General features: G+C 35.1%; 1 protein-coding gene across 4 annotated transcripts in view; it reads right to left on the bottom strand.

The window, feature by feature from the left end:
* The window catches only part of LOC111152770 (nuclear factor of activated T-cells 5), a 107,789-nt gene that overhangs the window by 11,718 nt on the left and 70,955 nt on the right, over positions 1 to 25,116 (bottom strand). For all 4 annotated transcript variants that reach the window (XM_022511393.1, XM_022511394.1, XM_022511395.1 and 1 more), the window contains 5 exons: positions 23,269 to 23,441; positions 14,973 to 15,107; positions 14,795 to 14,847; positions 7,528 to 7,660; positions 2,188 to 2,271 (listed from right to left, as the gene is read on the bottom strand). In XM_022511393.1, coding sequence (XP_022367101.1) covers positions 2,188 to 2,271; positions 7,528 to 7,660; positions 14,795 to 14,847; positions 14,973 to 15,107; positions 23,269 to 23,441 — 578 coding nt within the window. The remainder of the gene's footprint in view (positions 1 to 2,187; positions 2,272 to 7,527; positions 7,661 to 14,794; positions 14,848 to 14,972; positions 15,108 to 23,268; positions 23,442 to 25,116) is intronic.

Raw genomic sequence — 25,116 nt, 5'->3', positions numbered from 1 at the left:
TCTCTCAAAGAAATAAATTTAAAAAACTTTAAAAAAAAAAACAATAAAATGACAAGTGAAAAATTTAAACCAATATTTAGTATTCAATTTAATTTTTTTTCAATTTAATGTTTTATCTTCAAAAAATTAATCATGATTTTAATTGATAAAACTGTCAAATAAGGTTTGAATTGTGAAAAATAACGTGTGTGTTTATCTTTTTAACTTAAAAATTTTTTTTTTACTTGTGTGTTTCTTATCCATTTTTTTAGCCTTTTAAGATTTTGACCAAATGACTAAATCATTTATTACTGAAAATTAAACATGACATTTAAAACCTTCCAACCGAGGCACCTGGGTGGGTCAGTTGGTTGAGCAACTGCCTTCAGCTCAGGTCATGATCCTGGAGTCCCAGGATCGAGTCCTGCATCAGGCTCCCCGCTCTGCCGGGAGTCTGCTTCTCCCACTGAGCTCTCTCTTCTCACGCTCTCTCTCATTCTCTCTTTCTCTTTCAAGTAAATATATAAAATCTTTAAAATAAACAAACAAATAAATAAATAAATAACGGGGCGCCTGGGTGGCTCAGTGGGTTAAAGCCGTTGCCTTCAGCTCTGGTCATGGTCCCAGGGTCCTGGGATGGAGCCCCGCATCAGGCTCTCTGCTCAGCGGGGAGCCTGCTTCCTCCTCTCTCTCTGCCTGCCTCTCTGTCTACTTGTGATCTCTGTCAAATAAATAAAATCTTTGAAAGAAAAATTTTTTTGGAGAAAAAAAAATTGGAGAAAAGCAGGGATGGTGAAGTTGGCAAAAAAAAGACCACAAATATCCTTAACTTTCTTTAATGATTCATTAATTATAGATTTATTCATCTAATAAACATGGCTTAAATTATTTTTGCTTAGATGTGTTACCTTATGCACAAGAGCTCAACCTATCCATTTTTAACACTAGGTAAGTCACCTTGGGCAAATTATTTAACCTCTCTGGAACTTTGATTTCTTCATCTGTGAAATGAGAATAATAAATTATCTACCTCATAGAATTTGGAAGATTAAATGATACAGTGCCAGTAAAGAGTACAGCATATTGCCTAGCACTTTAATATACATTCGATAAATGCAAGCTATGGTTATCCATTATACAGATTTGTAAATTTTCCTGTAGTTGAATCAGATACATTTTGCAGTTTACTTACTATTGCATAATTCCTCACTAATCTACTCTGGAAGTGTTCATGGTCAGAAATTAAAATGACAAGCTATACTGAACATGGTGTATATACAAATGCTGAATTTTACTACTGACAATATAAAAAAAATCCATTGTATTTGATTAAGTATTTTTAATTTTAAAATTTAATTTAACCCATGAATTTCATGGCAGTAAAAGATAAATAAAGGCTAGAATTATAATAAATCAATGGCCAATATGTAATTGACATCTTCATATGTAATGGCAAAAAAGCATCACCGGTGAGTATCTAGTTGTGTTAGAAATCTCTTAAGAAAAAAATTTACTCCCTTCTGGCCCCTCTGCCACCTGAGGTATCATAGGCTGGGCACAGTGTAGTTTGCATGCTGGAAAAAAAAAAAAAAAGAAAAGAAAAGAGGAAGAGAGAGAAAAAGAGAGGATGAGAGAGAAAAAGAGAAAAAGAGAGGAAGGGAGAGAGGGAGGAAGGGAGAAAGGAAGGAAGAAAGACAGACCTAATCTCTTTTACATTAAAACATCCTGAAGATATCTTCATTGTTTCTTGGGACTGGCAGGGAGTAAATAAAGATGTCAGAAGGAAGAATATTAACTAAAAAAACTAAAGAAACTTTGCAAATACTGAATTCTTTCAAAACAGTTCAAATTTTGGTCTCTTCAATTTCAAAATTTCAATGTCAAGTTCTAATTTTGGTAGCAAGAAGCTTTATAGACTCTATTTTAAATAAATTATTTCACTTTATATTTTAACGTTTTTAACATTGGGGAATAAAAACAAAACAAAAAAATCTCCTCTACTCCAACATATACTTTAAAACAGTTTGTTCATATGGTGAATAAAGGGGAAATACAAGTTGGGAAACAAGTTTCTGCATTCAGTAAAGTTAAACAAATATTTATTTTGTGACATAGAAGATATCCTAAGTGTTCCAAGTACACAAAAGAAAACATAAAGGTAAGAGTTGCTAGACAAAATAGCATTTTTGGAAAGAAACGAGTTGGTACCTTTCATGGCCTCTTCAAAAGAGCAAGGTCTTGAAGGACTAGATATTTCTTTCTTCACATTTACATTCAAAGCACCAGCTGTTGCTATTAAAGCAAAACAAAACAAAAAGATTGATGTATTTATTTAAGCTTTTCCTAAAAAAATATGTATCTTAAAAATCTTTAATTAAAATATTTCCCATAAAACATTATTATTTGTTTAATAGAAAATCTAAGCAGAAATGAGTCATTTTTTTGTTTGTTTTGTTGTTTTTCAGATTTTATTTATTTGTCAGACGGGGGGCGGGGGGAGTCCACAGAAGCTGGGGGAGCAGCAGGCAGAGGCAAAAGCAGACTCCCTGCTGAGCAAGGAGCCCAATGTGGGGCTCAATCCCAGAATCCTGGAATCATGACCTGAGCCAAAGGTAGACACTTAACGACTGAGCCACCCAGGCACCCCCAAGAAATGAGTTCTTATAACCACCAATCTATGCCCTAAAATTCAGCAACCAAATGGGCAGTAGCACATGCTCACTTATGAAAACAAAAGCAACAGCAACTTAAAAAAAAAGTCCTTCTTATAACAGTATTCACGTTGATATGTGATGAGTAGAACACTGTTATGAAACTTTTGTTTTTCTTTAAGTAGGCTACATGCCAGCATGGAGCCCAACGCTAGGCTTGAACTCATGACCCTGAGATCAAGACCTGAGCTGAGATCAAGAGTCGGATGCTGGTTTAATTGAATGAGCCACCCAGGCACCCCGAAACTGACATGAAACTTTTATTTATTTATTAACTTATTTATTTATTTGACAGAGTGATCACAAGTAGGCAGAGAGGCAGGCAGAGAGAGAGAGGGGAAAGCAGGTTCCCCGCTGAGCAGAGAGCCCGAAGCGGGGCTTGATCCCAGGACCCTGAGATCATGACCTGAGCCGAAGGCAGAGGCTTTAACCCACTGATCCACCCAGGCGCCCTGACACAAAACTTTTAAAAATTATCAAATATAGTGTAATACCAGATAACAAAAATTCACCATTCATCTACGTAATTTACTTAAAAAAACTGATTGAGAAACATTTGTCAACTAACTGAACTGAATTTGAAAAAAGCTGTGATGAACATAGAGAATATGTAACATTACAATTATTCCTTTTGTAAAGCCTTGGAAAAAATAATCTTTGTATATTATTAATGGAGAATCGCTGGACTATTACATCTAGTCATATCAACTACAGCTACTATGGCAACTTAAAATTTAATGGGCCTAAGAACAGGGTTTAGTTCTGAAATGATAAAGTTAAATAAATTCCAAGTTTCTGCTTAAAATGCCTATACAGTAATTTTTAAAAAAATATTTTAATTTCTATTTTTCAATGTATTTATTTTATATTCCCTAACTTATTCAGAATGGGAAATGAGTCACCTTACTTTCAATTTCTTTTAAATTTTTACTTTTATTGACTAATTTTTAAGTAAACTATATACCCAATGTGGGCCTTGAACTAATAACCCTGAGATCAAGTGTGGTATGTGCTACTGACTAAACCAGCCAGGACACCCACCTTATTTTCTAATTTCTTATTTTTGACATGACAATGTGAAAGATATTTATAAAGAGTCTATAAAGAGCTAATTAATTGTGAATAAAAAGACAAAATGTGCACATCTAAGGATGAAGTTAAATAACTTAACTTAGTGTGCTACATAGGCGGTCCAACAAACGACATATAGAGAATTGAATGGAAAAGAAATCCACAGACAATTTTATTTTATTTATTATTATTTTTTATTAAGTTTTTTTTTTTATTTGACACAGAGAGAGAGAGAGAGATCACAAGTAGGTAGAGAGGCAGACAGAGAGGGGGAAGCAGGCTCCCCGCTGAATAGAGAGCCCAATGTGGGGCTCGATCCCAGAACCCTGAGATTATGACCTGATCTGAAGGCAGAGGCTTAACCCACTGAGCCATCCAGGCGCCCCCACAATTTTAAACCATAACATTAATTCTAGCAATTACAAATTTTATGTATGTATGTATGTATGTATTTAGAGAAAGTGCATGTGTGAGCGGGGTGGAAGGGGCAGAGGGAGAGAGAGAATCTCAAGCAGGCTCCATGCCTAGTGTGGAGCCTGACTCCGGCTTGATCCCATGACCCTGAGATCATAAACAGAGAAATCAAGAGTTGGACAGTTAACCAACTGAGCCACCTAGGTGCCCTAACAATTACAGATTTTAAAATAGAAACTAATCTTTGAAAAGACTTCAAATTTTTACTTTTAAAATCAAGTTTTAGTCAGTTGTTGGTCACAGCAACAACGACAAAAAGCATAAATTTTACATCCCTCATTTCTTATAGAAATCACCACTGTTGAGTCACTACAAAAAACAGCTAATGTGATTTGTGTGTCTTAACAGATGGAAGTAAAAGCTTTGGTGACTAGCAATGAAAGAAAGTTTTACAACCCTGTAAAGTATCTAAATGTTTGAGAACATGCACATGCAATGTGTTTTTTAGGAGTACTAGACTCAGAGGGCTTTAGAGAGGCTCATGTCTGACAGTGTGTGCAGAGCCAGTTTTTGTTCACTTGAACCACTGCCCTAATCCTACTTTTAGACCATGTACCATGTACCAAGTACCCAAGATCCCCAAATTTTCTGCATAACTATTTTAGCCTATGTGTATAGTCTTGAGCCTATAGAGTGAACAGAGCTTGGAAACACTGGTTGGTGCACAAAGGCACCCTAGGGATAGAATGAAGCTAAGAAAGGGAAAAGAAGAGGGCACCTGGGTGGCTCAGTCGGTTGGGAGACTGCCTTTGGCTCAGGTCATGATCCTGGAGTCCCAGTGTCAAGTGCTGCATCAGGCCCTGATTCTCCCTCTGACCAACCCTCCCTCCTCTCATTCTCTCACTCTCAAATAAACAAAATTTAAAAAAAAAAAAAAAAAAAAAAGATGTGCGCCTGGGTGGCTTAGTTGGTTGGGCGTCTGCCTTTGGCTCCAGTCATGATCCCAGGGTCCTGAGACAGAGTCTCACATCAGGCTCCTTGCTCAGTGGGGAGCCTGGCTCTCACTCTGTCTTCTGCTCCCCCTGCTTGTGCACTCTCTCTCTATCTGACAAATAAATAAAAATCTTTACCAAAAATTTTTTTAAAAAAAAGAGAAAAGAAGGCTGGCAGGCTGGGGAATCCTTTTTCTTCATGTTGCCATATTTGGCCTAGAACTCCCAAGCATTCTGATAATCCTAAATTCAAACCTCAACTTCCAGGTTAATATGAAAGTATCTTAGTCAAATCATAACTTTTAAATATTGAGACAAATAGTATAATGGTTGCCATTTCTACACTGACTTGTGCATATTAGGGTAAGCCTAGTTCTTGCTGTTATAATTCTACACAACTGAATATTCAAATGTTTAACTACAGTCCCAGATGAATCACAACAGCAATTGGTTTATCATAATGAGATAGTGCAAATTTTCTATAACCACGTTTTCCCAAAATCATATTCTCTCTCATGTATACCTGAAAAGATTATATTTTATAAAACACAAAAAAGTGAAATTATAGGAAGATTCTTTAATTAGCTATAACATAAAGGCAGAAACTGAAGCATAAGGTCTTATTACAAAGCTTGCATACTATGTATTTATTTAAGAGTTTCTGATACCAAATGTTATATTGAATACAAAATATGAAAGGAAAAACTTAAAATGTGGCCAAAGATGGCCGATTAGTATATGTAGTAAAGCAGAAGACTTAAAAGTTGTTTAATCTGACAATTTTCAAAGGGGGATTTCTAATCATCAGCATGTATTACTAATAAATGAGGATTCTTAGTGCTAATACTAAGTCCTGATGTTCTTCATAATTGATTAGTAAAAACAAACAAATAACCATAAAACGTCAGTATTCTCAGGACTGTAAAATCTTTAAGGCTATTCCCCGACCACACATATAAACTTCCCTCTTCCCTTCCACACAGATGATAGAGAAGCTCATTAGGAAAAATGTTTTTCTGTATCAATTATGCCAGCTTTCCCCCAACATGAATAAGCTCCTCATCACAAAATATACTAAATGCCACTATTTAAGTAATTAGCTGTTACTAAAATGCTTTAAATACCATTAGTTTTAAGCCAAACTTCCTTGGATTTTTGAAACCTTCCTAGAAAGAAAACAACCAAATATTTGATCTTTGAGTATCTATTCTTTCCTATTTTTACTGAAACTATTACTTCTAAACTTTGCCTTTTCCTGTCTGAAAACTTTACTGCTAATCTTTTATTCTGAAACAAATATTAATTTCATTAATGCTATATACTGTGGCATACTTTTGTAGCAAAATGGTGAATAAGCAAATGCTGTGAAATTCAGACATGATTTTTTAAAAAGGGGAGAGGTGAGTGATAGAAAGTAATTAGTAAGACTAGATATAACTGTCCCAGTTACTGTTGCCATCGCTTTCTCTTGCCAGGACTCTTTTTCCCCTGCCACCTTTATTCACTTTGGACTTCACTGACTCCTGAAACTATTTGGGAATAACATAAATGATAAGCTTACAAATATGGAAGAACTGCTAATTCTGAAGTGTGCCCGAGACTGGAATGAACTGAACCAATGGTAAACATGGCAGAAACCAAGCCTACCTAGGTCAATGGAACTTGTGAAGAGTTTCATTTTCCAAAATGTTCTCCCCACTTTTGCCAGGAAAAGGTTTTCCTTCTCTAGGCAACTAAATGAATGTAGGCAAAAAATTCTTGTGATACTTCTTACCCAGAGATCTTCTAAACTTATAAACATTTCAATTGTTCTTATTGCTCTGGTTTCTAAATGCTTGAAATTATATTTAAAATACTCATTAAAAAAAAATACTCATTAACTAGCAGTCTTTTGATATTTTTGACTACACAAATTAGAAATTGTTACATGCATGTAACTCTATTTGTGATTTTATCATTTATCAATCCAAGCTTATCTCTCACTTCTCCCAAAATACATCCTATAAGCCAGACACAGACTGAAGTATTGTTTCCCAAGGTTGTCACTTTGAACTTACCGCATGTAAGACGTACTTAATGAATGATAATTCTTACTAAGAAGTAATCTATATGATATAATTTTGAAGATATAATTCTTTAAAGCATTCCTAGTTTTTCTTTTTTACTATTAGAGCATAGGCAGAGAAAACACCTAGGAGTAAAAACATTATTTGGTGGCCATCTTCTTCGGAAATAATGCCCTTAGTATCAGTTCATCTCAGCACACAACTTTTTCTTTTTGGATCACTGGTATTCATATGCTTCCAAAGAACTAGAAATTAATTACTGATTTTAGTTCAGAATTTTTTATTTTGACATACCTGGGTCTGGAGTGTAAGTGAATGGCTGAACATCATGAGATCTTCCAGCATTGGTCACTACATATATTCCCACTGATACCGGCAAAGTTATATGTTGGTCATGATATGGGGGAACCTTCACAATAAGATGATTCTAAATTTAAAGGAAATACCAAGAGTTAAAAAAGAAGCAATATTTAAATTAAAATTTTGAAATAATTATAATTAAATACATTTCTTGTTAGCTGTAAAGTATAAAAAACTCTGACTGGAAAAAAAAATGCAACTTAAACCTCAGGTTCACAGGCATCAGGACATTAACCTTAAAACTGCTTTTAATGTTTTACAATGGCTTACAAGGTGCTTCTCCTGTCAACTTTATCTTCTTTCCATTCCCCCCAGGCTTGCTATACTCTGACCACACTGACCTTCTCAGTCCATTCTTTTAACACCCTAAATTCATTTTTTTTTTTTTTTAAACCTCACAGTCATTACAACTTGCTGGTTTCTCCCATTGAAATATTCTTTCACCTCTTCAAAGACTAGTTCCTTACCCATTTTCAGGTCTTATTCAAAATGTTACCTCCACAGAGAGGCTTTCATTCTATTTAAAGTAGCACCCCTTCCCAATCTGGTCACATAATCTTGTTTATTTCTAAAATAACATTTATCACCACTTGAAATTACTGTAATTATTTGTTTGTTTGTCTCTCTCCAATCACAAGAATTTAAGCTCCATAAGAACCTAGGGTGTTTTGTTCTTTGTTCTATATCCACTGTTAAGCACTTTATACCAAATACACTCAAATGTATTTGTTGAATAAAAGAATGAATAAATTTTGAGAAAAAATATGTCCACCAAGCACAATGTCAGTTATCATATGTTTTGTAAAACATCAATTGTGAGATGTACTTTGCAATGCAATTCACAACTGCTTCCTAACCACTTTAATTCTCATTTAAAGTCAAATAGATGGGGCGCCTGGGTGGCTCAGTGGGTTAAAGCCTCTGCCTTTGGCTCAGGTCATGATCCCAGGGTCCTGGGATGAAGCCCCGCATTGGGCTCTCTGCTCAGCAGGGAGTCTGCTTCCTCCTCTCTCTCTGCTTGCCTCTCTGCCTACTTGTGATCTCTCTGTCAAATAAATAAATTTAAAAAAAAAAATCTTAAAAAAAGTCAAATAGAGTTCAGTGTACCCAAACTCTAGCAAATCAAAGTTATTTTTTGTTGGATTAGTGGCAGAAGAATCCTCATAAAATTCATAAGTCCTTCATCAGCACTCATTCAAGGAGACTCCATCTTCTTGAAGGAGACCATGAACCATATATGAGTTTTGCTCTTCTTCCCTAGTGTATTACAGTAATGGGAAGGAATATTAAGGGGCAGTGATTATGTTTTCTTACTGATGATGTGATATGCAAGAGGCCAAAGTTGACAAATGAGAATGACAAGAGTTTGATGACATTTTTTTAAAAAGATTATTTATTTATTTATTTGACACACAGAGAGAGAGAGAGAGAGAGAGATCACAAGTAGGCAGAAAGGCAGGGGGCAGCAGGCTCCCCGCCGAGCAGAGAGCCCAACGTGGGGCTCGATCCCAGGACCCCGAAACAATGATCGGAGCTGAAGGCAGAAGCTCAACCCACTGAGCCACCCAGGCACCCCTGATGACATTTTTTATTTAGCTAGACTAGAGTTGGTGGACTTGGCGGACAGATCAAGTGACAAGTGGGGTCAAGGTCAAGGTTTCAATTTCTGTGCACTTAATTTGTTTCTAAGCCATCTTAAAACACTCACTGAAATAGTCACATTACAAATAAAGAAACAGCTTCTCATTTATGGCATTATGCGTCCTAAGCCCAGTTAGCCATTTCAAAAAAAAAAAAAAAATCATTTTTAAGACAGATGAGAAAACATATATGCAATGTGTGTATCCATAGATATTGAGGAACAAAAGTCTGAAAATACATATTCAAATGCACCTGAGGTCATCAAAAAATATATCTGCACTGATCTAACTTCTAATAAACAGTTGTAAAATTCTGTGTACTCTTAGTGTTACTCTTTAGTTTAAACACTATGTCATAAAGCAGTCTTAACTACAGTTAAAGAGATGGCTGAATGGGTGGACTTGTGAGGTATCTTTCTAGTCTTAAAATTATTTGGCAAATTCTGTAATTGAAATTATTATTCTGAGTAAGATCTTGTTTCTTGGTAATCAGTAACAGAATTAGTATCTAAAAGTCAGATGCATATTTTATTTAAAAATTTTCACTCCACTTGCTTTGGAGAGCATACTTAAACCTAATCTGAAACCTTTAAAAAAACAAATGAACCTATTTTGATACTACTCCTTTGTACTCCCTCAATCTGATTCTAGAAATCCTCCAAGTGATTTGAATTAAAAACTAAATTATGAATAGTGAGAAGTTGTTTTTAAATACTATTTTAAGAAATTAAGAGCAATTAACTACCATTAAGCTAGCAGCACAATACAGATAAAACATACAAAGGGTTGGGAGGCCCTTGGAGCAGTTTCAATGTTCTCTAGGGTAAAAACAGAAGCAATCCTGGGGCACCTGGATGGCTCAGTAGGTTAAGCCTCTGCCTTTGGCTCAGATCATGATCTCAGGGTCCTGGGATCAAGGTCCCCATCGGGCTCTCTGCACAGCGGGGAGCCTGCTTCCCCCCTACCTCCCCCCACACCCTTTGACTGCCTCTCTGCCTACCTGTGATCTCTGTCAAATAAATAAAGAAAAATCTTTGTAAAAAATTATGAAAAACAGAAGCAATCCCAATTTTAATTTCTTAAAAAAATCTGCTTGGATTCAAAATAACAATTTTCTTCTTCTCAGCAGATAATCTTTTTTAGAACTTGTAAGCAATGGTGTTAGATATTTTTCATTCTCCTAAATGATAATTTATCACTGCCACATTCATTTTGCAGTTGGGGATATATATACATATATATAATTAAAGACACATAACAAAACAAAATTCCTAATAAAATCATTTGAAAATACATAACCTCTAAATTCTCAAGGCTTTGTTTAGTTTAGATGTCCCCCAAATTTCTGAGGATCTCTTCTGGCATTTCTTTCAAGAACTGTCTTTCCATATTTATACTAAAAATTCCATCTTCTCCAAAACTCCTAAGTTTCTCCTTATTTTTTTTATTCTCTCCCTCTAAAGAATATAATAGAAAGAACTCAGAAGACTAAGGGTTGAGAAATAACAATCTACACACCTGTGTTTTTGATACACTAATGCCTGTTTTATGTTTTATAAAACAAGTTATTCTTAAATCGAATTGTATACTTCTTAGTTTTTAATAAGACCATATCTAGCTCCTAGTTCTCATCTTTAAATCACCTCTGTATTTCAAGCTGTGAGACTCTCTTGCTTTCTTTCATAACCAACTTATCTTTAAGACTGTATATATACATATATATATACACACACACACACAGTCTTAATATGTGTGTATGTCTTATATATATATACACACACACACATAGAGACTATATATAAGTATATGTAAAATATATGTGAAAGAGATCTCTTAGAGATTGATCTTTAAGATACATATCTTTTTGTATATATTTAATAGGCAATTTCTACAGAATTTATCTGAAATTATTAAAATGGGAATAGATATAATGACCCTGTGCCTACCACATTTGGTATACATGTACCTGAGACATATTATGGCTTTGAATAGAAGAGTCAGATATTAAACAAAGAACTGTTTCCCCAGACTTCATTAATCTCAATTTTTAAGTCTGTTTTTAAAGTTTTATTCATTCTTAATCTTTACACACAACATGCAGCTTGAACTCATAACCCTGAGATCAAGATTCACAAGCCCCTCTGACTGAGCCAGTCAGGCACCCCTCAATTTTTAAATTTAAATAATAAAAAAGTTTAATGTCTGAGGAGTTGATTTTGGGGTTATAAATGAATAGTTATCACAATTATTCATAATTGCAATTTGCAAGTTTCTTTAAATGGTCTTTTCTACTATACCATCTTCTGGTCATGTTTTAATATCATAGAGGTACTTTCAGCTTTTCTGTATGGGTCTGGTATTTCTTTACTGACTACAATTTTCTTTTCTTTTGTTTTCTGAGTACCCTTCCCTCTAAATGTTTAATTTTTTAAAATTTTATTTTTCTAAGTAATCTCCACACAGAGGCTCAAACCCACAATCCTTAGATCAAGAGTCACATGCTCCACTAACTGAGCCAGATAGGCACCCCTAAATGTTTAATTTTTTTTTCTTTAATATAATCCGTTGGATCAATTCTTTTTATCTTCACTGTGATCCTATTCTAAAACATATCCCAGAAAGTCCCTTAGGAAAAAAAAAGACAGCTTGCTGAAAAAAATTAAAATTTAAAAATGAACAGCACAACCACAGAATTAATGGAAGATCATATTATGTTTTAGTTTGTTATACATACTTGCTTGCAAAAACCCCAGGACCTCTAGATATAGCCACCAAATAAGGACATTAATTCCTTTCCATTCCACCATGTCTTATTTTTATGATTATTCTTCTTTAATCTATTGTAGCTGGCATAACTACCCTGAAAAAAAGTGTTTTAAGAATATTAACTACCCCATGCCTCAAAGGTAAAGAAGGAAGGAAGGAAAGAAGGAGAGGGGAAGAGGGAGAGGAAGAGTTAGAGGATGAAGAGGAGGAGGAAGATGCAGAAGAAGAAGAAAAGGAGGAAGAAGATGAGGAGGAGAAGAAACAAAGATTTCTTACCATTAGGTTCTACATGAGACAGCAAGTTAAGACTATAATTTGTTGGGGCTATCTTATTAATATTTTGTATAATTTATAGGGCAAGTTTCTCAGTCTCTAGAACTAGCTATAGGATAAGGTAAGGAAGAGAAATTGTAACAGTATTACTTGTAAAGGAGTTTACATTAATTTAACCAACTCATCAAAAAACAAAACATGTTTATGGCACACACAGAAGTATTGCATGGAAAAATTAAGCTTCAGTCAAGACCAAAACTATAGGCATGTAAGAGCCTGGTTGAAATTAGGGTTTGAAGTACCCTCAAAAAGAATAAGGAACCTCAGACCCGAGTCCTCATTTTCTTCAAAGTGAATAAAATGAACCAACAAGTTTTTCATGAGTATCTGTTGAGTGCTTAATATTATGAGGAACAGGGAAGAGTCATAATACATTGTCCCTAACCTCTGGGACTCCTCGAAAGGAAGCCACTGTTGGTTCATGGGAAGTGGGAATAGTCTGCTCAACTAAGTTATATAAGAAATCATAAAATGTCAGAGTTAGAGGGGACTTCTTAAATAATTTAGTAAAAATTCATAGATTAGGAAACTAGGGCATGAAAGTGACTTGTCTTATTGAGGTAACCGAGATTGCTAGTGACAAAGCAAGTGCTATAACTTCAGTTAAGACAGAGATTGCCCAACAGTGTATGTGACAAAGGAATGACTGTTACATCCTATTATCTCCCTTTCGCAGCATGTAGTAGCATAAAGACAGAGGAAAACTTTCTACATAGTATCTGTCTAGGTATGTAAGAAGCTCCACTTTAATAGGATACTATTTTGTGAAGAATTAACTTTACCCTATGGTTTAGTTTTTGCCCCTGGCTACTGAAAGGTAATCTCTAAGACCTTAGAAACTCCTGCCTGATAGGAGTATTTCTGACAGGGGGCTTTGGTCACTGGACAGTCCAACAATGTGATTTAATGAAGGGGACTTTGCAATGTCGTATCAGTTCCAACCTCAGGTGGAACTGGAAACTAAAGATTAGCTGCCTGGGCAGTATGTGACCAAGCCCTAATAAAAACTCTGGACACCAATGGCTTGGGTGAGCTTCCTTACTGTTAATACTCTGCATATTGGGGACGCCTGGGTGGCTCAGTTGGTTAAGCGGTTGCTTTCGGCTCAGGTCATGATCCCAGAGTCCTGGGATCGAGTCCCACATCGGGTTCCTTGCTCAGCAGGGAGCCTGCTTCTCCCTCTGCCTCTGCCTGCCACTCTATCTGCCTGTGCTCACTCTAGCTCTCTCTCTCTCTCTCTGACAAATAAATAAATAAAATCTTTAAAAAAAAAAAAAAAAGTACTCTGCATATTGTCACACATAGATGTGCTGAGTGTGTAAAGCATCCTGAGGACAACAAAAGCTTCACCTTTGGGACCTTCCTAGACCTTACTCTATGTGTCTTTCCCTTTGGCTGGTTCTGATTAGTGTCCTTTTGCTATAATAAAGCTGAAATTAAATATAGTGTTTCCTGTGTACTGTGAATTATTCTAGCAAATCTAAGTGGGGAGTGGGAAACCCTAAGTTTGAAGCCAACTGTTCAAAAAAATGAGAGTGGTCAGAAGACCCCTGAACTTGTGGCTGGTTAGTATCTGAAATGAGGGAACACTGTACCCTTAGCTTTGAGTATGGCAATGTATTTTACTGGATACATATTTTAAAATTTATTTAAAAAAAATACAAAGGACTAAAAAATTTTAAAAACTAAGAAGATTAAACTGTTTTGATAAATTGGCCAGTCTCTAATTTTTGCCTCTTCCATCTCTCTACTTGTTTTCATGTGCTCTTTTCTACTCCTATCAACATTTTATGGTAAATTTTAGGCTTTAGGTACTTTACACATTAGTTTATTCCTGCTCTGCTGTTCTCTGTCTGTGATCCACACCTATATATGCTACTCTTCTGCATATGCGTTCTACCTGATTTGTTAAAAAATTTGTCCTTTTCTGCTAGTCTCAATTTCTCTAAGTTTGGTCCTATTTGTTCTACATTCTAATTCTTCAATCAGTTTTTTATCCTTGTTTTCAAGCTCTTTTTCCTTGTCATTTTGAAAACAATACATGGTGAGGTCCTACAATACAGACTCTTTTGTGTAAATTTAACAAACAGTGCCTCTGTGAAAAGGTAACTAACAAACATAAAACCCCTGACATAGCAGGTACTCAATAAATAAGTTTCCCTTTGATAAACTAAATATTAGGCTAGGATAATCCAAATCCTCAGAAAAAACAAATATTAGGAAATAAATGTTTCACTTATTAACAATTATTTACTAATGCTTCAAACTTTTAAAAATAGAGAACTGTCATTTCTAGCATTAGTAGAATTTTCAGCTACAGAAATTCAAGAAAGAAAGTTAAATGATTTATATGAATCCCACATAAAGAAGAAATTTAATCTGTTTGATTCAGGAAAATTTCAGGACAAAACTGAATTTCTCAGAGAGTAAATAATTAAATGACAAAAAGGCTTAAATTATACCTGATGAAATAATTCCATGTCAATTTCAGCTTCTGACTTCCAAGAGTTTTCATCTGATTGAAATAAAAGCAGTAATTTATTAAAATTTTAAAACTTTTTTTATTTTGTAGCTATTATTATATCTTTAAAACAAAGTAGAACGTGCAACAATCTTCATACCAGCGTTATGCCTACTTACCAGAAACATTTTCTTGGAAAATAACTTTAGTTCCTTTCAGAAAGTTCTTGCCAATTAAAAATACTTCTTCCTCTCCTTTCACTGAACAGCTATGCAAGCTTTTCTTTAAGATTTCTGGCACTCCTGCTGGCTGAGCTGTGGGTACACATAAGCATTCCATAAAAAGAACCACCAACACTTATTTCTTTTCTAAAATCAGTTCTAGAAATTGTCTTTGTTGACCCTTGAATTTAACTTCCTTTACTTTGCAACTTAACTTTCACCCTAACAGAAAAAAAAAAACAGGAAAAATCCATATTAAATTTTTAATAACTCTGATAAGACTTTGTAGAGATGGACTAATGCCTAAGAGGAGGTTTTATATGTCATCTTTGTTTTATCGTTATGTGAATAATAAACAAGTTTTAAGATGTGTACTTAGTCTTAATATTTTTAAATTTTTTTTGTCTCAATATTTTTTAAAAATTCTATTTAAAACAAGCTTGTCCCACAATCCTAACCTCAAAAATGTCAGCTATGTTTTTGCCATTACAAGACTTCTGAGGCAGTATCTGCCCCTAGGTGGTACTGAGGGCTTCTTTAAGGATCTACACCCAGGACTCAGAGGCCCCACACCAAAAGAATACCTAGAAACTGACTGAATCCAATTCAGAATAGTTTTTTCTACCAGATGATCTCCCTGAACTAGGATAACCTGAGGTTAAAAAATAAAACAATTGAAAAACTAGTGCATAAAGACTAAGTAACCACTACTAAAATAAACAAAAGAATTGTAAAGTACTGAGGGCACAGATCTAATGAATAAATTACAATTAGCCTACCAACTTTCTCATGCCAGGATTTCCTTAAGAAAATTTAATAGGTATTAATTAGCAAAATAGGTTCCTAAATTAAGTAAATCTAGGAAAATACTGGGTTAAAGCAAAACTAAATGAACAAAAGGCTTTCTCAAAGTATTTAATATTCTGATAAACGCTATAAATATCCAATAACGAATATAGTATATAGGTTCCCCAATATATTTGACTCCAAAAACATTCTTCCTTTCGAGTGCCTGGGTGAGCGTCTGCCTTCAGGTCAGGTCGTGATCCCAGGGTCCTGGGATCAAGTCCCACATTGGGCTCCCTGCTCTATGGTGAGTCTGCTTCTCATTCTGCCCCTCCACTCATTCTCTCAATCCCTCTCTCTCTCTCAAATAAACAAAATCTTAAAAAACAAAAAAAAATTCTTCCTTATTGACATTTAAGGACTAGTTTTCCACCAAAATACTCTGAGATGCTGGCATATGCAAATAAATACCTTTTAAGTATCCAAAAAAACTGTTCCCCAGGAGGTTAAGCTCTTTCACATAGATTACACTATCTGTTGTTTTAGTAAAACCTCACAACATAAGCACTGCAAAGGTAAACTAAATTTGGCTTGTATAACTCACCAATTTCTAAATTAATTAGAGTCCACTACACTTTAGGAAAAGTTTAACTTTTTTCTCTGTAGACACTTACATATTTAAATAGTTAATTTTATCCTTTTAATAATATCATATGGGAAATTTTTATTGTTAAACTATTCACTGCCCCTCTTTCTCTTGGTCCTTCCTTGTGAGAAGGCTATAATTCTTGTGCCACTCAGGTCAGAACTGGCCATGTGACTCATTTGTATAATGAAATGTGAACTGAAATAATATGCCAGTTCCAAGGAAGAGCTTTTATAACCTTACATGGTTCCACTTTTTCCTTTTTCCCTTCTACTACAAAAATGTCAGTGTTGTAGATAAGGGCAGCTTCTTCAGCCTGGATCCTAGAGTGAAGAGAACGGCCCTGCTTCCAAACCATAGCCAGTATTATCATAAAGTGAGAGAGAAACAGAACTGTTGTTGAGTGCCACTGAGTTTTTTTGTTGTTGGTGTTACTGCAGCATCATTTAGCCTCACATACTGATACAAACAAGTAAGTATCCTGCGCTTATTAAACATTTAAATGGCAAATGACACTTTCAGCAGTGTCTAAGAGTTTAAAAGAAATTGTGAATGTATATCCATATATACTGGTTAGAACCCACAGGATTAATATATGAAGAGAATGGAAACCGTTACTGGTCAAATACCGGCAGTTATATGCCCTTTTGTAAATGAAGAATTAACTGAACTTATTTACAGCTTTTTAGAGTAAGAGTGGAACTCAACAGTTGTTTTTAAAGGACATTCAAGAAAAACACAGTAAAATTTTTTTGAAAGATTTTTTTAAAGTAATCTCTACATTCAACATGGGGCTTGAACTCACAACCCCGAGATTAAGAGTTGCCATGTTCCACTGACTGAGCCAGCCAGGTACCCCAGTAAATATTATTTTGATTAGAAAACAATAAGAGATGACAATTATATGGCTATATTGTATTAACGAAATGAATGGAAAGTATACAACCCTTCCCCTCATTTTCAAATACTATGTGGAAATTCCAGACCACTGATGCTTATCAAAGCTTTTATTTTTTCCTATCTCATTTTTCCTTTTACGTATTAAGGGCCTATGATGGCCAAATGAGGCTCCTTGGAGGGTACATCATGTATATATCTTCTATATATTTGTATTTACATTACACAAAGAACTAGTCTGTCATCTGTCACTGTTCAAGATAATTTAACTTTTAACCTTTGACCTTAGAAGGTCTTTTCTATTAAAAAGTTTAATGGTTACCTAACAGCCCCAACACCATTCTAAACAGAACCAAAGTCAGTATTATTTAAGCATTAACTATTTTATTTTATCTTTAAGTAATTACTAAGCCAGCTCTTGAAAGTGATCGTACTGCTTAAAAAATTGTAACACAAAAAAATCAGCCAATTAAAAAAATTAAAAAAAGCAGCCAATTCTCTGGTACTATAAAAACAATATGCTTCTAGATGCTTTTCAAATAATAGCCTCAAAAATAAAGCTGAAAAAATTTAATGAATATATGAATACGGAAAAATAACAGCAAATATTTCAACATGCCAAAAGAATTAGTAAATCTTTTTAATAATCTCTGTGAAGAGAAGGAAAGTTTACCCAATGATATTATCCTTTTCCTAAAGTTGTGGGATACAGAGAAATAAGGGAAGTAGAAACTTATGAAATTCAGTCAGATTTAATCTATTATATATTATTGTGAAGAAAGCCTAATTAATTTTGTTATATCTTAAAAATTAGCATAGTAGGGAAGATACTAAAAAAGTATGAAAATTGATATTCTTAATTTGATATAGTATCACCACATAATGCACGCAATATACAAAAACAAACAAAAACCATGTATACCTGTATTGCCTGGAGAAATAGAAATAGGTCAAGAAAATAAAAGGTGATAATTCTTCTATCCCCTTAAAAACAAACAAACAAACAAAAAAACAGGTAGTGGATCTAATGGTCATTGTTAAACCAGCAAGTAAAAGCAGACCTTCTTTTTCAGTGTCACAAAGCACAACATGAATTCTGGCAATAGGCATTCTTTCCACTGAGTGTCTCTAGCTGGAAGACCAAATGTCTGCTTCCTCTCCTCCCTTCCACCTCTATCACCTTTTGGCCCCTATTCCTCTTCTACCTCCCTCTCATCTTCCTGTTTCCCTCTACCTCCCATTCCAATTCTAACCCTTCTTACTAACCTATTTCCTTTTTACCTCTCTTTCTATTCCAATTGCTTAAACCTATCAAAAAGGTTATATTCATGGAAATAAACATAAACCAGGAACCCATAATGGAACATTCTTTTGTAAAATTTTTTAAATAAAAGGATTTTGGGGGCCCTTTCACTGTGTATTATTTTTATGTTTACTTTTTCTCTTCCCTCATATTCCCCCCTCTAAAGTCTAAGTGCAAGCCTCAGGCTTCCTAAAGTGGACAGGTTAAAATTCAAATTCTTTAGCTCAACACACAAGTTCCTATAAAACAAATCTAGCCTAGCTCTACTAGCTTCAAATCTTGCTACTTCTTCATAACACACACACACACACACACACACACACACACACACACACACAGGGAGAGACAAAGGGAATAGCAGATGGGGAGGGGAAGAGGGAGAGAGGGAGGGAGGAGCAGAGGGAGAGGGAGAAGCAGAATTCCTGCTAAGCAGGGAGCCTAGGACCCTGAGATCATGACCTGAGCCGAAGGCAGCCGCTCAACCAACTGAGCCACCCAGGGCCCCTATTGGAAATGTCCAGAGTAGGCAAATCCAGCAGAATCCAGTAGAAAGTAGAATAGTGGTTTCCAGGGTCTGGGATAACAGGGGAATGAACAGTGACTGCTAAGAGGTACAGGATTTCTTTTTTTGGTGGCAATAAAAACGTTCTAAAATTAGATAATGGTCACAGTCATACATCTTTGTGAATATGATAAAACTGTACATGTTAAAAGGCTCAACTGCATGGTATGCAAATTATATCTCAGTAAACTATTATAAAAGAAAAAAGAAAAAAAAATATTATGGGAAAGCATGAACCTAACTGTATGCGAATTTAAGATAATTAAATGCCTATATACTGAACCTTAATTATAAGCTATACAACTTAAAATGTATATCCACTATTATGTTAAAGTTGATAAAAATTAATTCTTTCCTATATATATATTTTAAAGATTTTATTTATTTATTTGACAGACAGAGATCCCAAGTAGGCAGAGAGGCAGGCAGAGAGAGAGGAGGAAGCAGGCTCCCTGCAGAGCAGAGAGCCCGATGCGGGGCTCGATCCCAGGACCCCAGGATCTTGACCTGAGCCTAAGGCAGAGGCTTTAACCCACTGAGCCACCCAGGCGCCCCTCTTTCCTATATTTTATGGGAGATATCAGCTCAAAACAATGAACAACAAAAAAAATCAGATTTTCTCTTATCTACCTACTCTCAACAGTTTTGTCCCTATTCTATTACATAAAAAATGAAAATAATCATTTCTATTTTATTAATAACAGAGTTGTTTTCCAGATCAAATGGGATAATGTAGTACTCTTATTAATAGGAACTCCATTAGATTAATACTCACTAGAGAGGAAAAATGACTTAACTACAGTGGATTTGGAACCAGGGCTTAGGCATGATTAGCCCAGTCTTCTTTCCTCCCTCTTCTGCAACTGCCTACATGCACAAAGCATACATTTTATTTAAACTTTTAAAAAATATATTTTATTTACTTATTTGACAGAAAGAGAGTACAAGCAAAGGGAGTGGCAGGGATAAGGAGAGGCAGGCTCTTGCTAAGAGCCTTGACTTGGGGCTCCATCCCTGGACCCTGCGATTATGACCTGAGCAGCCGCTCAACCAAATGAGCCACCCAGGTGACCCAAAGCAGACATTTTAGATGGTTTATGACAGTTGCTAAGAGGCCTACAACTGTAGAAGGCTAAGAAGCCTACAACTGCTCTGACTGGATGGATAGATATACCCTACTCTGGGATGAAAAAGTCCTCTTTCTAACAGTTTTATCAGTAGTTAAATTGGCATTATCATCTCAATTTCTCAACTCCCATGTGTCTAACTCCAATTATAAGGTAAACATTTATTAAATTCCTAAGACCTCAGCATACATGAAAGTGCTTTATAAACCACAGAGTAGGGGCACCTCGGTTGCTCATAGGGTTAAGCCTCTGCTGTCGGATCAGGTCATGATCTCAGGGTCCTGGGATGGAGCCCCACACTGGGTTCTCTGTGAGCCTGCTCCACCCCCTCCCCCGCCCCCATCTCTCTGACTACTTGTGATCTCTGTCAAATAAATAAAATAAAATCTTTAAAAAATATATATATATATAAGCCACAGAGTATAAGAGAGAGATAAAATAATACTGTGAAAGTAATATTGACATTATTACCTTTTTCTGTACATCTAGTTTAATATTTAAACAAAAGTAATAAAAAATTAAAAATATATCATTTTGTTGCCAATTAAAAAATAAAAAGATTGATCAATCTACAGACTGCTAGGTACTGTATTTAATGAAAACCCATGAAGATCAAGTAAAATTGATCAAGTAAGAAACAAAGAATGATGACATTCATTACATACAATGATAGCTTTTCAAAAAACCAAATCACTGATTCACTAGGAATGTACAGTTTAGGAGGCTTAGGGGTACCCAGCTGGCTCAGAGGAGCATGTGACTCCTGATCTTGGGGTCGTAACTTTAAGCTCCAAGTTGGGGGTAGAAATTACTTAAATAAGTATTTTTTTTAAAAAGGAGGCTTAGATTCTTACCTAAATGATTAGATGTAATTGATATTCATAGAAGTTACTATTAGAAATATTTTAAGCTAGTTTAAGGAAAAAAACCCTGTTTGTATGAAAGTCTATAAAAATAACTTTAATAAGAAATAAATGTGAAAATTATCATGTAAACGTATTTGAAAACTAAAAGAAGTATGGGAACTATAACTGCCAAGGTACCCCCCCTTTTAAAAAATTTTTTTCCTTCTTTCAAAAGTAATTTTTTATTTGAGTATAATTGACATACAATGTTACATTAGTTACAGGTATACAATACAGTGATTCAACAACTCTATACCTTATGCTATGCTCACCAGGAGTATAGCTACCATCTCTCACCATGCTATTACAATACTACTCACTATATTCCCTATGTTGCACCACCTTTATTTTCTTTCATTCCATAATTGAAAGCTTGTACTTTCCACTCCCCTTCACCAATTTTGCTCATCCCCCAGCAACCTGGCTACCACCAGTTTGTTCTCTGTATTTATAGGTCTTATTCTACTTTGTTTATTCATATTTGTTTTGTTTTTAGATGCTACATATAAGTGAAATCATATAGTATGTGTCTTTCTCTGTCTGACTTGTTTCACTCAGTATAAAACACTGTAGATTGATCTGTGTTGTCACAAATGGCAAGACCACATCCTTTTTGGTACTCCTTTCTTTCAAAGAAATTATTGTTCATGTTTATCGAATCCAGTTTCTCTAAGCAGATGAAGAGTGACAAATAGTCAACTAGAGAAATAAAAATAAATATTCTACACCTCCATAATAAATGACTTCTACAAAAAGAAATGGAAGGGAAAATATAGGTATTCAAGGAAAATCCCCCAATATGAACTGAGATCTATTTTAATTCATAAAAAATCTAAACTACACCAATAAATCTCCTAGGTAGGGGAAATGGTTCATTAAATAATTTTTTTTTAATTTATTTATTTGACAGACAGAGATCACAAGCAGGCAGAGAGGCAGGCAGAGAGAGAGGAGGAAGCAGGCTCCTTGCCGAGCAGAGAGCCCGATGCGGGGCTCAATCCCAGGACCATGAGATCATGACCTGAGCCGAAGGCAGCGGCTTAACCCACTGAGCCACCCAGGCGCCCCAAATAATCTCTTTTTTTAACCATAGTCTTAACGACCCAGAGGCTATGGTTAGGATGAAATGAATTGTTTAAACTTGGTTTCAGCATTGCCATTCTAAGTGATTACAATGACAAAAGAGCATAGCGGTTAAAAGCAGAGGCTCTGAATCCTAGTCTTACTATTTGCTAGCTGTGTGACCTTGAAGGAGTTATTTAATCTCTGTAAGTCTCAGTTTCATCAACTATAGAATGGAATCCATACAAGGTAAGCCAAGTTGAGCAAAGTAAGAATTTTATTTCCCACTTCCCAACACTGTAATTTAATGCCATAATTTGTAATCAGAACTCCCAACTACTGTATATTCACAAAGTTCTGCTTACCTTAGTGTTTCTTATGTTCTAATAGAAAATAGACTTAGGATCACAGCAATTTACCACACAATAAAGATACACCAAAAAAATCCTTTGTATTTATAATTTACTTCAAGTAAACCATTCAGAGTACATTTTCTTAAGCATGGAGCCCAACAACGGGGCTTGAATGCATGACTGTGAGGATCAAGACCTGAGCTGTTATCAGGAGTTGGAAGCTTAACCAACTGTACTACCCAGGTGCCCCTAAAGTACTTAAAAAAAAAAAAAAAAAAAAAAATTCTAAGCGGGCTCCATATCCAGTGTCGGGGGCTTGAATTCATGATCCTGAGATCAAGAGTCACATTCTCTAGCGAATGAGCCAGCCAGGCGTCCCCTCAAATTACTTTTAAAATTAGTATGGGATAATAGGGAACTACAAAATACTATACACCTTTAGAATTTTATTTGATATTATCCACCTTTTAGTCTAGAAAATTTGACTACAGCTTTTTAAAATGTTTCAAGTTTTGCAAGATCACAAGCTAGAACATATGATACATCTGAAATTTAGAGATGTCTGCAAATTAACAGAAAATGAAAAAAATTCAATACATATTTTCTTACTTACTACATAAAATCGGAGAAGAGGGTGTTTGCAGTGTCAAAGTGGAGCCATCTTTCCTCGTGATATTAACTCTAAAAACCAATCTGGCACGAGTGCTTTTTTTCTTGGAACCAGCAATTCCTATTCTGGCTTCAACATCAGCATTCCTCAATTTCAATATCCCTACGCAGTCCACCCTAACACACAAAGAAAAAGACATTAACTGATATTTTCTGTTTTATAAATAGTACAATATTCTTAACCAAATAAGCCTCTTTTTTTAGGGGGGGAGGGGCAGAAGGGGGTGGTGAGAGAAAGAGAGAATCTTCTTAAGCAGGTTTCACACATAGTGTGGAGCCTGACGGGGGCTCAGACGTACAACCCTGAGATCAGGACCTGAGCTGAAATCAAGAGTCGGATGCTTTACTGACTGAGCCACACATATGCCCCAAATAAGTTTCTTTTAAAAAAAAATTTGCTAATTATTAATTTTTTGAAAATGTAATACAATCATAAGTTTCCACATTTAAAAAGTATGGAAGGGTGAATTCTGAATATTCATAATTCTTGCCGAATTTTCATTCATAATAATAGTAGAAAAATAGTAAAGCAAAATCACTATTTCAAAATCTGAACATAAGGGTTTATAAGAGATACTTTTGCCATTTTAAATTTTTAATTTATTTTTTCTATTTTTTTTAAGATTGTATTTATTTATTGGAGAGAGAGAGAATAAGCAGGGGAGAGGCAGAAAGAGAGGGAGAGTCAGACTCCCCATTGAGCAGGGGCTCAATCCCAGGACCCAGGGATCATGCCCTGAGCTGAAGGCAGACACTTAACTGACTGAGCCACCCAGATGCCCCTTAATTTATTTTTTTTTAAAGCATGCTCTATACCCCGTGTGAGGCTCAAACTAGCAATGCTGACATTAAGAGCCAGTCAGGCATCCTAACTGCCTGTTAATAACTACATCCTCTATTTTTGCAAATTTATATATTAAAATAAAGGGAATGAATTTTACTAAAAAAAAAACAACAAAAAAAACAAAAAACAAAACACACATACACACAAAACTAGCAACTGTTTCCAAAAGAACGGAACACTATATAGCCATTAAAACATATGTATTAAAAAAATATGCTATAAGATAATATTTACTATATGGAATATGCTGATGGTAAGTGAAAGCAAGGTTACAAAACAATGGGTACAGTATTATTTCAATGTTATCAGAAAAAAAGAATAGAAAAATACATATCAAAATAGTGGTTACTGGGCACTTGGGTGGTTCAGTCGGTTAAGCAGCTGCCTTTGGCTCAGGTCATGATCCCAGGATCCTAGGACTGAGCCCTATATTTGGCTCTCTGCTCAAAGGGAAGCCTGTTTCTCCCTCTCCCTCTGCCCCTCCTCCAGCTCATGTTCTCTCTCTTGTTCGCTTACTCTCTCAAAAAAAAAAAAAAAAAAAAAAAAAAAAAAAAAAAAAAAAAAAGTGGTTATTTCTGGGAAGTTGGCTTTTGAGAGGTATGTTTTTAGTTTTTTATTATTTATTTTTCTTTATTATTTTTTATTGTTCTGTATTTTCAACTTATAGTGAATAAGCACTATTTTTATAACCAGTAACTTCCTTCCTTTCTTCCACTACATATGTTTATTTTTACAATTTTCAAAAGTTAAAAAATAAGTCTTTACTAAATATTTTTCAAAATTTCCCTTTCCAATTAACCTCTTACTAACTTATTCAAAATGGCTTTCAAAAGGAAACTCAGAATTAAATACAGAAATGTCATTAGCTATCTAATACAAATAATTACAATGTAAGTCTACCCCTTTTCAATATATCTGCTGCTGTTACGGCTCAACTTTAGGATTAAA

This window comes from Enhydra lutris, unplaced genomic scaffold (genome assembly GCF_002288905.1).
Source record: "Enhydra lutris kenyoni isolate GAN:26980312 unplaced genomic scaffold, ASM228890v2 scaffoldscaffold30, whole genome shotgun sequence".
In the NCBI taxonomy this organism is placed as follows: Eukaryota; Metazoa; Chordata; class Mammalia; order Carnivora; family Mustelidae; genus Enhydra; species Enhydra lutris.
The sequence above is the reverse complement of the archived record's forward strand: the minus strand, read 5'-3'. Positions and strand labels throughout refer to the sequence as shown.